This window comes from Tursiops truncatus, chromosome 1, assembly GCF_011762595.2.
Source record: "Tursiops truncatus isolate mTurTru1 chromosome 1, mTurTru1.mat.Y, whole genome shotgun sequence".
Classification (NCBI taxonomy): domain Eukaryota; kingdom Metazoa; phylum Chordata; class Mammalia; order Artiodactyla; family Delphinidae; genus Tursiops; species Tursiops truncatus.
The window spans coordinates 41088421-41101481 of record NC_047034.1 but is presented as its reverse complement, the minus strand read 5'-3'; the positions used below and the strand labels follow the sequence as shown (position 1 = coordinate 41101481).

At 37.0% G+C, this 13061-nt stretch overlaps 1 protein-coding gene and 1 non-coding gene across 8 annotated transcripts in view; one reads left to right on the top strand and one right to left on the bottom strand.

The window, feature by feature from the left end:
- Positions 1-13061, bottom strand: part of RPS6KC1 (ribosomal protein S6 kinase C1) — a 217607-nt gene that overhangs the window by 84183 nt on the left and 120363 nt on the right. For all 7 annotated transcript variants that reach the window (XM_019918312.3, XM_019918311.3, XM_019918315.3 and 4 more), the window contains one exon: positions 6646-6761. In XM_019918312.3, the coding sequence (XP_019773871.1) occupies positions 6646-6761 (116 nt within the window). The remainder of the gene's footprint in view (positions 1-6645; positions 6762-13061) is intronic.
- Positions 8623-8695, top strand: TRNAG-CCC (transfer RNA glycine (anticodon CCC)). Its single transcript has one exon. It is a non-coding gene; the product is annotated as a tRNA-Gly (tRNA).

Here is a 13061-nt window from a genome sequence, read left to right as displayed (position 1 = left end):
GGAACTAGATCCCGCATGCTGCAACTAAGAGCCCACATGCCACAACTAAGAGCCCACATGTCGCAACTAAAGATCCCGTACGCCGCAACTAAAGATCCCATATGCTGCAACTAAGACATGGCACAGCCAAATAAATAAATATTAAAAAAAAAAAAGACATGGTCCCTAGCTTCAAGAAGTTTACAACTTACCTGAGGAGATAAGCCAAATACATGAAAAGTTAAGTAACAATAAGACATTTTTTAAAAACATAAGACAATAGAGATAAGTCACTAGTTTATCACATGTATGATAACCTGTGGTCTCAGAAAGAAGTGGAATCAAAGGGGATTTTAAATGTTATGTAGGAATTAGGTTAGGAAAGGATATTATACATAGGATTGGGGAAAAAAGAACTCTCTTGGTGGGGAAAAAAATGTTCAAATTGTAGAACAAAGGAAAATAAAATTGCACTTTTAAGGTTGGTCAGTTTTATTGCCTTTAACAGGCCTTGAATGCCAGGGAAAAAAGTCTGGACTATGTTTTCCAGACTCTAGAAAACAAGTTTTTGTATGAGAAGCAACTCAACGAAAACAGTGATTTAGTAAGGTTACTTTTGCAAAGACAGGAATGGTGAAATTGTAATGGGGAAAGACCAAAGGCAAAGTGATCATTCAAGTTCTCTTTCTACTTTAACCATCTATAAAAGTTTAAGATCAGAGAAATGAACAAAGAAAGATCATGAAATAAAACCATCAATAAAAAATCCTGTATTTCTGATATGCAGTGCTTAAATTGGGTAGAATCCCTATAGATCTATTCCTTTTTTAGATGGCAAAAGGAAACATAAATCCACAGAATTTTAAGAAAAGAAAGAGACCGAGATCAAGTCCAAAATTTTTTTTTTCAGATGAGAAAACTGAAAAGCAGCAAGGTTAAGCAATTTGTCTAAGATGACAAAACTAGGTAATAGATAAGAGGGGATTAAATCTTATTTATAAAATAATATAACATTGTTTAGGAAAACTTCAGCCAATGCTACTGGGGCAGGGTGGGGTGGAAATATTTCTAGGTAACATGGCTAATTTCCTTAAAGAAAAAAGTAAAAATTTCACTTATTTGTATTAGCTACTATATCAGAAGATGCCTAGAGAAGCAAGGAGTTCAAAACTTAAATACAGAGGGTGAGGAGAAGGGAAAGGCAAGAATATATGATAATCCAACAACCTTCAAAACCAAAGATGGCAAGTATATATCACTCAACTGCTCAAGCCAATGGCAGACTCTATTAGTCCCACACTCTGTCTTGCAATACAGCCACCACCAGTGGTTAGAGTTAGCACAGTAGTAAAACCTATTTACTATTCCTGTTCAACACTGTCTAAATGGTTAAGTTAACCTTACCTTTGTTTTCATTTTTGGGGTTTTTTTAAAGCTGTTGTTTATCCTGCCCAGAGTCTCTTTCACTCGGTATTATTCCCTTTTCTCAATGAGATCTATCTCAATTCTTACCAATCTGTTAGTGAGGTACTTTTCAAACTTTAACATGCATGCACATCATCTGAGGACCTTGTAAAAATGGAGATTCGGATTCAGCAGTCTTTGGTGGAGCCTAAGATTCTGCATTTCCAAGAAGATACCAGGTGATGCTGTGCTGCTGGTCCACCAACCACATGTGGAGTAAGGTTAGCTACTCATCCTTAAATAACCTGAGAGTAAGTCAGCATTATTTGGGAGGGAACGAGCAATCAAGGACAAAAGGAAAGCTCTACAAAGAACATATCAAGAATTCCGCTCTGAACCACGAGAGCCAACTACACTAGTTTCTGAACTTGGCTTCATCTGTAGATTTTTGGCTTTGCCGAGACTTTCACTGGCAAGCTATTAACCCTCAATACTCAGTTTCCTAAAAAAAGTCTCTCTTACATCACATTTCAAGCACAACTCTTAACTGCAGTCCTATTACTGATTTGGAATGCCCCTGATTTCTATCTTTGCTTTGCCCATGTTTCACTAAGGGTGATACAACACTCATTTTAAAATATTTGCTAAAGAAGAATTGAAAAATACCAATAATACCAGTAAACAAAATGCACAACAGAGAAATATTTTCAATATTACAGCAACTATACTCAAAATCCACAAAATATTCAGGAAAGCCATACATTCTACAGTTGTCCCTCAGTATACACAGGGGATTGGTTCCAGGATCCCCACGAATACCAAAATCCTCAGATGCTCAAGTCCCTTATTTAAAATGGTGTAGTATTTACATATAACCTACACACATCCTCCCATATACTTTAAATCATCTCTAAACTACCTATAATACCTAATGCAATGTAAATGCTATGTCAATAGTTGACAACAGGTGCCAAATTCAAGTTTTGTTTCTTAGAACTTTCTAGAATTTTTTTCTCCCCAAATATTTTCGATCTGCAGTTGGTTTAATCCACAAATGTGGAACCCGTGGGTACAGAGGGCCAATTGTATTTTCATTCGTACCTTGTAATTGCAAACAAAAAAAAGTATTCGTGCTTTAAAAACTACACAATCCTTTATGTCCTAAGTTTAGACCATTTACTGTCTTTTTCTAAATTTCACTGATCTTAAGTTTTAAATTCCTAGAGCTAAAAATAGCAAATAAGCTATTTCAAGTCTTTTCCAGAGAAACTCCCTCTAATACCAATTCTTAAATCATTCAAAGTCACCAACAATTAAAAAAAAAAAAAGGAAAAGAAATCCATCTCCTTTAGTTAAAACTGCACCTTTAGTTCAAATAAAGCTCATTTCCTTTTTTTCTCAGACTTGCTCCTTAAGTTTCCTCAGAGCCTTTTAGTAATGAAGTAATGAAGAAAAGAAAGAGTAGGAGAGTGCTTTTGCTCCTTTCTTTCCTTTTTTGAAAAAGATATTATCACCAACGACGGGGAAATTCGGAACTTTTTTATTTACCACATAAGAGTCTCAAATAAACTCAATAAAGCAAAAGCTTGAACTACCACAGAAAACTCAGGTAAAGTGAGTCATGACCTAGACTGCACCAAAGGGAAAAAGAGTAATCAACAAAAAATTTCAAACCCACAAAGGATTCCTTTATTTTCTTATTCAACCAGATGAGAAAGAAATATTTGCACATGTATTCAAGAAAGGAATAATATCTGCTCTACACAGAATTTAAGATTTGCTAAAAATCATTTATATCATTCTCTCATTGTGTTGGTTGAAACTATTGCCCAAAGATGGCTAAAGAAGATAAATAATAAATTCACCAAGCTCATCCAGAACCTCTAGAAGACATTTAAGTTAAATTACAAATAAAAAATAATCAAGCATATCTCTGACCTAAATAAGGGCCAGATTTAAGAGTAAAATACAAAAGTGAAAATAAAAAGAAAATCCTTACCCTAAAAGAAAAACATCTTGCTCTATCAGGAAAAACTCTTCTCTAACCTCCTTGCCTAAGAACTGAAAAAAAATGCTAGCATATCAAATCTGATTCACTAGGTACCCCTTTCTAACCCTTCCTGATACAAGTTTCCATTATTCTACATGGCTCTCACAATCCTCTCTAACTTTTGTTTCCTCAATTACGTACATATTTTGGGTCCTCAATTATGCTTTAGGGTTTGCAAGAGCAGAGACTGTGTCATATCTTTAATATAACTCCAAAGTATATCTAGTTTGATACTGTATACACGCAGAGTCATAACAGAGGCTTAATGAATTTATATAAATCTAATACAATCAGCTTTCCTATACTAGATCTCTTTTTGTTTTATTTTCATTTGAAGCTATGCTTGAAGGAAAATTCTGACTGATATACTTCATGGTTCCTTTCTCCAAGTCAAAAGCTATACAGCAGGCTTTATATATTTATTTGCCTAATAAATTATTGCTCCATAAAATGACTGTGGGGAACTGTAACAGGGGATACATCAATGGAGAGTTTGAATGAGTAACTATAAGTAGAACATTCAAAGTTAACATTAATAGAAAGAACAGAATACTGCTGATTTTGACTCCCTAAAACTTTTAGAATATGGTTATCCCTTGAATAATACGGGGTTGGGGTGCCAAACCTCCCCACAGTTGAAAATCCTAATATAACTTATAGTAGCCCTCTGTATCCACAATTCCTCCTGTATCCATGGATTCAACCAACTTCAGACTGTGTAGTACTGCAGTATTTACTGCTGAAAGAAATCCACGTGTAAGTGAACCCGCACTGTTCAAACCCATGTTGTTCAAGGATCAACTGTATTTATATACAAATGGATTTAGTAAAAGTTCATAGAGGCGCATCCTATTTACTACATTTATGAGTATCCCCCAAACTGGATGGAGAATATACACATCAGGATAGCACACAGGATAGGCTGCCAACTCCACAGAAAATAAGAATCAGATTCAAAGTAATGTTTAGATAAATATTCCATTTAAAAATGATAAAATTCAGGGACGTCCCTGGTGGCGCAGTGGTTAAGAATCCGCCTGCCAATGCAGGGGACATAGGTTCGATCCCTGATCCGGGAAGATCCCACATGCCACAGAGCAACTAAGCCCGTGCGCCACAACTACTGAGCCCACGTGCCACAACTCCTGAAGCCTGTGCACCTAGAGCCCGTGCTCCGCAACAAGAGAAGACACCGTGAGGAGAAGCCCGCGCACCACAACGAAAAGTAACGCGCGCTCACCGCAGCTAGAGAAAGCCCATGTGCAGCAACAAAGACCCAACACAGCCAAAAATAAATAAATAAATAATAAATAAATTTATTTTTAAAAAAGATAAAACTCAATCTTGCCATTTGCAAAATGAATGGACCTAGAGGGTATTAGGTATTAGGCCAGGTGTCAGGGAAAAACAAATATTGTATGATTCCACTTACATGGGGAATCTAAAAGACAAAACAAATGAATAAACATAACAAAACAGAAACAAACTCATAAATACAGAGAACAGACTGGTGGTTGCCAGCGCAGGGAGAGGGTGTGAGTGAAACCGGTGTGGGAGATTAAGAGGTACAAACTTCCAGTTACAAAGTAAATAAGTCAGCATAAGGAATATAGTCAATAGTATTGTAATAACTTTATATGGTAACACATGATAACTAGACTTATCATGGTGACCATTTTGTAATGTATAAAAATATTGACTCACTATGTTGTACACCTGAAACTAATATAAGTCAATTATACTTCAATAAAAATAAATAGTTTTTAATTTTAAAAATTAAAAATAAAATTCAATAGTGAAACATTAAAGGAAATAATATAATTGAAACAATGATGAAAGAAAACAGGAAAAGATCAGCAAACAGAATACAGAGAGTCACAGTAATTAACAATCTGAAAATGAGTCAGCAGCTGTCTTACTTAAATACATTCATTATGTTAGAACAAGTAACGAAAGTATATTACTTCAAAGTTGGAATATACGTTTTTGTTCTAAAAAGATTGGCCAAATGCTTAACAACAAAAATTCTTATACTAAAAGTACAGTTCTGATAACTGTATGTTTTAAAAGGGCACACAGAAAATGAAAAGGCCTCAGAAAAGCAGCAAAAAAAGTTTTAGTTGTCCAATGAACCAAGATTAAATAATGGGCTATTTTCAAACTAGAAAATTGAGACATTTTATAATTTTCAGAAAGTATAAAAAGCATTTAAAAATGTGGGAAAAGGTATATAAAGCAATATATGAGGGGAGATGAAAAATAGGGCTAATGCTTATTAAGCTAGTCTAAAAAGCTTGGCTTATAGGCTGGCCTTTTTATGAGGTAGGCACTTGAATGTTCACATGTGTATGTACGTGTGCATCCACATATGAGTGATTTTTTTTTAACTCATTTAATCCTAACTACAACCTAGAAAGGAATTACTATTATCCTCATCATTCAGATGTAGAAACTGAAGCTAAGAGGTGGAGTTAAGTACCTTGTCCAATCTTCCATGGCTTCAAGGGACAGAGTTGAGATGTGAACAAGCCTGCCTGCCTCTTAGATCAATTAAGAAAATAAACACTTTCTCCCACCTCTAGAAGGTATAAGTCTTAAATTGCATCAGAAAAAAAAACTTAGTTTCATATAAAGTAAAAAAGAAAAAAACAGAAAAATTTCTTCCAGAAATTTGCCAAATCCAGATGGACATAACATAAAAACAGTAATGATAAACCAAAATGTTTCTAATGTTTTAAACATTCACCTGCTTTCCAGACAAGACTAGGGGTAGCCCCAAATAACCTAAATATCCCTGTTAGAATTATACCTTTATAATTCTAGGTAATCTATAGCTGCTACTTGTAGGACTTATGCTTAAATAATCAGTTTTAGCATGAATCAATAAACGGTGCAGGAATAGTATAAGAATCATAACTTAACTTTAAAATTTTCAAATAAAATTCAGTATAAATTACTGTCATTCTACACATGGTGATATTAGGGATGGAGTAAAGAATAAAGGGCCGAGAAAGAGAAGGAGAAAGTGAGTCCCATTTTATTCCACTTTTGGTGGTTTGCTTTAATGCTTTTCTTCTCACCAACACCTTGTAAGAAAATCACTGATAAAATTCCAAAGACCAAAATGCTCAAACATTCTAGTTAGAAATAAAACTGAGAGACAAAACAGCAAAAATGGCTAAAGAAAATATAAAATGAAACATAAGACATACCTGAGATACATCATCAAGTTGAGGTTTCACATAAAGGCTAGAGAGACTCTCTGCTCGCATGAGATATTCTGCGGTTCTTCTCTTCACAGCTTCTCGACGAGTAGGGCTTGACTCTCCTAAAAGGAAAAAACAGAAATCAGGACATGTGAAAAATAAATAAACTTTCTTTAATCCAAACTGAAGATTAACTTCCTTTTACCCAATTTACCACTTGTTCACATTTCTAACTGAAAAGAAGGGAGAGATCAAAATTGGAACAGACATCAAAGTTATTCATATCAGCAAGGTCTAAAGTTATTCATATCAGCAAGGTCTCTAGATGAATTTCATTTATCTAAATTCTGAAACGCCCCTGTTTAAATATGTATAGAGAACTTGATGTATTTTATAAGAGGAGCCGATATATAAAGAATGTAATGTAAAAAGCTCTGTGGACAAGAGACCAGCCTAGCCCAAACAGTATACGATTGTCCAACTCAACAAATAGGACTAAGTGCAAGAGACATTTAATAAAAGCTGTGACATGGATGTGATATGCTATAAAAGTACCACCAAACTGGAGAATAAAATTATTTAGGGTAACTCTAAATTCACTCTGATTTTTGCAAGCATCAGGGTTTATTCATTAATAACAAATTGTCACCCACCTTACAACTGAAAACAATAATGTGATTTAAATCCTTGTAATATATTATGTGAAAGTGAACAAGGATCATTTACCCTGTCTGGCTCTCAGTTTCCCTAAGGAAAGGGTATTCAAAGTGGCCTCTAAGAAAAGATCTCAAAAAGGAGGTGTTATACTCCTGGATCTCTCCTCTCCAGAGTGGGATGATCCTATGCTTTTACCCATTTTATATATATACTCGACTATAATATAACATTTCATTTGAAGAAAGGATTCCATGGCTGAAAGTCAAAAAGTCTGAAACCACTGTACTATATGATGTCTAAGGTTCCTAGCATAAATAATATTCAATACTATTCATGACTCATTTTTATCAAAGCACTTAATACACAGTACTGTTTTTATAATTCACCCTATGCATCTTCTGAATGAAGTTAACCAAAATGTAAGTATCACACAGTGGACAGTACCCTGGATTATATTCCAGAAACCCTGGTTATCTGAATTCTGACTCTGTCTCTCGTTAGTCATGTGTCCGATGATAAGTCATCTCAACTCTGTGAACCTCTTTCTCATTCTCTAAAATGGAAATATATACCTCAAATGACTGTAGAGATTAAAGGAGACAACATACATAAAAGGTACTACAACAGAGCCAGTGCTATAGGAAGCAATAAGTTGTAAAGGTTTTCAATCTTGGTTTTTCTCTCAAAACCAAATCCTACATAATAATGTCACCTGGTTTCCTGAATTAGAAGTGAACTGAATTACAATAAAGCAGATATTTTTCCCCAAGAGAAAAATATTTTTCTACAGGTGGGAAAACCTCTTCTTATTTCTGCCTGGAACAACATCTTCTATTTCTTCTGGGAAATGTCCCTTTCTCCTCCCCTTCAAACTCCTCCACCTCTTCCCCCAACCACTACTAACGCTTAACAACATGGTTTGAATGAAAGCTGCTCCCTTATTTCACATCTCAGCCCCTCTAGTCACTACTTGTCAGCCAGGGGTGAGCCTCCCTGTCACAGCAGGGCCAACCATAGAACCCCATCCTCTTGGCCACAGTTGGAGAAGGGAGAAATTGGCCCAACACAAACTGGACCAATCAGTCCTTCTGTGTTATTGACGCTGGAAATAAGAGAGTGGGAAGTGCCAGCAGCCATAGTTTCTGCCAAAGCAAAAAAAGAGACACAAATACGAGAGACCAAAAAAGAAAACCTAATGTGACTGGGGTCCCTGATTTCAGTTGAACCTACAACGCTGCCATTTGTTCCCTAAGGTAGTGGATTTTGTCACATGTAAACCAAAGAACCCTGAGTGAATACAGACCTCTAAGAAAAAGTACAGGGACTTCCCTGGTGGTCCAATGGCTAAGACTCTGCACTCCCAATGCAGGGGGCCCAGGTTCGATCCCTGGTCAGGGAACTAGATCCCACATGCCGCAACTAAGAGTTCGCATGCCTCAACTAAAGATCCCGCATACCACAACGAAGATCCTGCGTGCCACAACTAAGACCCAGTGCAGCCTAATAAATAAATAAATATTTTTTTAAAAGAAAAGAAAAATTGCAACAAAGTTGGGATTGCAATTTTGCTTAAATACCTTTCCTTTCACAGCTTTTATCTTACAACTCCATCTCTTCTCTCCTTTATGAGTAGTAATTCACAAATATAACTGGTCTTGGTGAGGGATGGGGATCTCTACTGCCTTTTAACTGTGGAACAATCTATATTTATTAACTCTCCAACTCCTCGAACCTCAAATAAAATGTCAGTATTGCTTCCTGCCTCTGTCCTTAAAATTTACTTAATTTCTAAACCCAAGGTTTTTATTTTTACTCGGTTGAAAAATGGATATAATCTGTGAAAATCACCTAACTATAACATATTTTGAAGATAAAATGTGCCACATAAATAAGAAACATTCACTACTTCAACACACTGCTCACTCTTAGTTTTGAGCTTATTGCTCATAGACTCCAACTGCTACTCCCATTATCATTAGCTCTTCTCATTGCAGGTTATACCTTTCAAGCCCTAATTTAAATCCCCATTTAGAATTTTTGGTTCTTCTTAGTCTCAACTCTAATAGAAACTATGGCAATTTAGGGTTTTTTTCTATTTAATTGTGTCATTAAGCTTTAACAAAACTTCAAATTTTTCTTTTTTCAAAAAAATCAACTTGAGGGCTTCCCTGGTGGCACAGTGGTTGAGAGTCCGCCTGCTGATGCAGGGGACACGGGTTCGTGCCGCGGTCCGGCAAGATCCCACATGCCGCGGAGCGGCTGTGCCCGTGAGCCATGGCCACTGAGCCTGCGCGTCCGGAGCCTGTGCTCCGCAACGGGAGGGGCCACAACAGTGAGAGGCCCGCGTACCGCAAAAAAACAAAAAACAAACAAAACAAATCAACTTGAAATTCAAAAATGTCAATTATAAAACACCTAATTAAAGCTAGAGTTAAAACCATATTTTGTGGGCTTCCCTGGTGGCGCAGTGGTTGAGAGTCCGCCTGCTGATGCAGGGGACACGGGTTCGTGCCCCGTTCCGGCAAGATCCCACATGCCGCGGAGCGGCTGGGCCCGTGAGCCATGGCCGCTGAGCCTGCGCGTCCGGAGCCTGTGCTCCGCAACAGGAGAGGCCGCAACAGTGAGAGGCCCGCGTACCGCAAAACAAAAACAAAAAAACAACAACAAAAACATATTTTGTAATCAAATTGCTGCTTTTTAAACTTTTGGTATTTCTGTTGCTTTCGAGGCAGTCACCATAGTAACAGAGAAACAAGAACCGGAAGCCAGCAGTTGAAATGGACTCCTGCTGATGATAGTGGTTCCGCTTCCATGGAAACAACAACGAAGTGAAGGAAATACTGGAAGGCTTTTTAAATGTAACCTTAAATATACATACTATGCCTCCTTCCTGATCAGCCCCTTAAAAGTAGGTCACAAGCACTGCTGATCAATAGCGGCAGCCAAGGATGAAAACCACCTCTTGCAGATTTCTGCTGCAGGATACTTACTGAGGTTTTTGAGTACCAGAAAGAAAAGATTCATCTATCGATTTCCAGAATAATTCCAAGTAATCAACTTATTCATAAATATGACTTTAAACAGATTTACTTGATCAAAATTTTTGACTCTAACCTTCTTAATTTCTTAATCTTCATTTTAAGACACACACGCAGCATATAATGATTATTTTTCAAGGAAACTAGGTTACCTGGAATTCAACTTTTAATCCCATATTAGGTCATGTGGCTATTATTTCTTCAGTAATATATCTAGGGAGACACTTAATAAATGCTTTTTAAAATAGATACGTATTTAACATTCTACCTAGGGACTTCCCTGGTGGTCCAGTGGTTAAGACTTCACCTTCCAATGCAGGGGGTGTAGATTCAATCCCTGGTCGGGAAGCTAAGATCCCACATGCCTCGGGGCCAAAAGCCAAAACATAAAACAGAAGCAATATCGTAACAAACTCAATAAAGACTTTAAAAATGGTCCACATCAAAAAATCTTTTAAAAAAATAAAAATTCTACCTGAAGATAAACCAATACCTTCAGTAAGTTCTCTACGTTTCTGTTAATCATTCAGACAGAACAAGAATTTCCACTGTGCTTTGGCATTCAAAAGAGAAAAACTGCTTCCATTATTTATTTACTAACCTTTATGTCAAAAAGTTCTGGTGTACCATAAAAGATGTCTTATCTTTATATATCGTGTCAACCCATATTTCTTTACCCCAGATCAAGAGAAAGAATAGAATTAGGGTGATTATAAAGTGTGATTCATGAAAGAAGAGAGTGTAGCTGAATAGAAATGAGCAATTTCAAAGCTGTCATTGAAAATTTTTGAAAACTGCTATCCAGCAGTCCAGAGCACCAACCCTGACTCAATTTACTAAGAGAAGTTATTATAGAAGGCACAATCTATAGATAATAGAATTGTGAAATTCTAATTTACCCAAGAGACCATCACCATTTGGTACTCCTTCACTAAATCTAATTCATTTAATATATTACCTTCCTTTTATAACTAAGGAAATTGAGGCTCAAGGATGTGAAATGCCTTTCTCAGTCACAAAGTTAAATAAGAGCCTAAACCTAAACCAGATCTTATGCTACCACACTTCAGGTAACTGAATTTGAATTCGATTATTCTACTGTTACTGAGTAGAGCAAGAAAAATACAGAGCACAGGACAAGTACAAGCGAGTATGGGAACAAAGATGAAGAGAAAATAAAGGTAAGGAGTTGAGGCAGGAGCCTATCAGACAAGATAGAGTAGAATCAGAGAGAAGGAAAGACTGAAGAAGATAGACAGGCACACGAGAAAATCAGAGCTATGAAGAGGTACAAATTTCACACTATATAAAAGAGAATGGGCCTCTCTGAGAAAAAGTGGACTCTCAAACATCCTTGTAACCCAAGGATTTCCTTGGAAAACAAAGGTCCTTATTCATTTACCAATTTAAAAAAAAAAAAAGGGCATTTTTACTCACAGAAATAATGAAAATCAGTTTCACGAACTAGAATAAAAAGTTAATTCTTCCAATTCTGTTATTCTACCCTTAGTCACTAAAAAGAATATAGCAACTGCCTCATCATTGATTCAACAAAAGAAAAGCAATGTTAAAGGAAGAACTGGCCACGTCAGACTTCTTGAAAGCCAGTATGTCTACATTTGTACTTTATGGGAAATTTTAAGGGATTTTCAAGAGTATTTTGACCATACTTGATTGTCTCCACATGCACAGAATTTAATCCCCATATAAGACTCTACTTAGTCACATCTTATATTCCTATCTCTACTCCACACTCTCCAGTAGGCCCTACTGGAGGCTCTATCACTTTACTCTTGGTCAAGCATGCTTGGTTTTCATTCAGATTTATCACATTAGGAAGAACATCCAAATCAACCTGGGTTTGCTGGGATAAGTTTTTGTTTGTTGGTGCTTCCTTTTTTTTTTTTAAACAACTTCAGTCACATAAAAGAATATATGCCTGTTTGAGATGGCCTTGGTGGTTAGAGTTTTTTTTTAAGTGCTGATTTATTATATTCAATGGGTTTTTTGTTCTTTTCAGGTAAAGCCTACCATTTCTGACTTATGCTAAGTGTTCTGACAACAAAAGGCAACCTTGAGAAAAACTGTAATTTACGGTTCTACACATCACCCACAAATCTAGAGCCATCAGCCTTTCCGTGAATAACAAACCTGGTCAGTCAGGGAATCTGCTTCCCATTTGCATTTAACCAACCCCCATTAATGTTTTTTCTAAACTAAGTGTCATGTGAAACCTAGAAGTTCAAAGAGTCACCAGAGAATAGTAAAAGCAATAGTCACGATAACAGTTGTGCCCAGGCATTGCCTCAACTATAATTGCTTTCAATGTTGTTTACGCAGTTTTTCTGCCATTAAAAAAAGAAACAGGGCTTCCCTGGTGGTGCAGTGGTTGAGAGTCCGCCTGCCGATGCAGGGGACACGGGTTCGTGCCCCGGTCCGGCAAGATTACACATGCCGCGGAGCAGCTGGGCCCGTGAGCCATGGCCGCTGAGCCTGCGCGTCCGGAGCCTGTGCTCCGCAACGGGAGAGGCCACAACAGTGAAAGGCCCGCGTACCGCAAAAAAAAAGGAACAAACAGCCCAAAATGGAGCCACTAAGCCCATGTCACCAAACTTTAGAATACCTAACTTAATCGCAGTTTCAACCTTCCCCAGGACTGGAATCTTAACCAGTCAGTCTGGAACTTCCTCGTCAGCACCAGGGAGGTAACCAGCCAATAAACGTTTT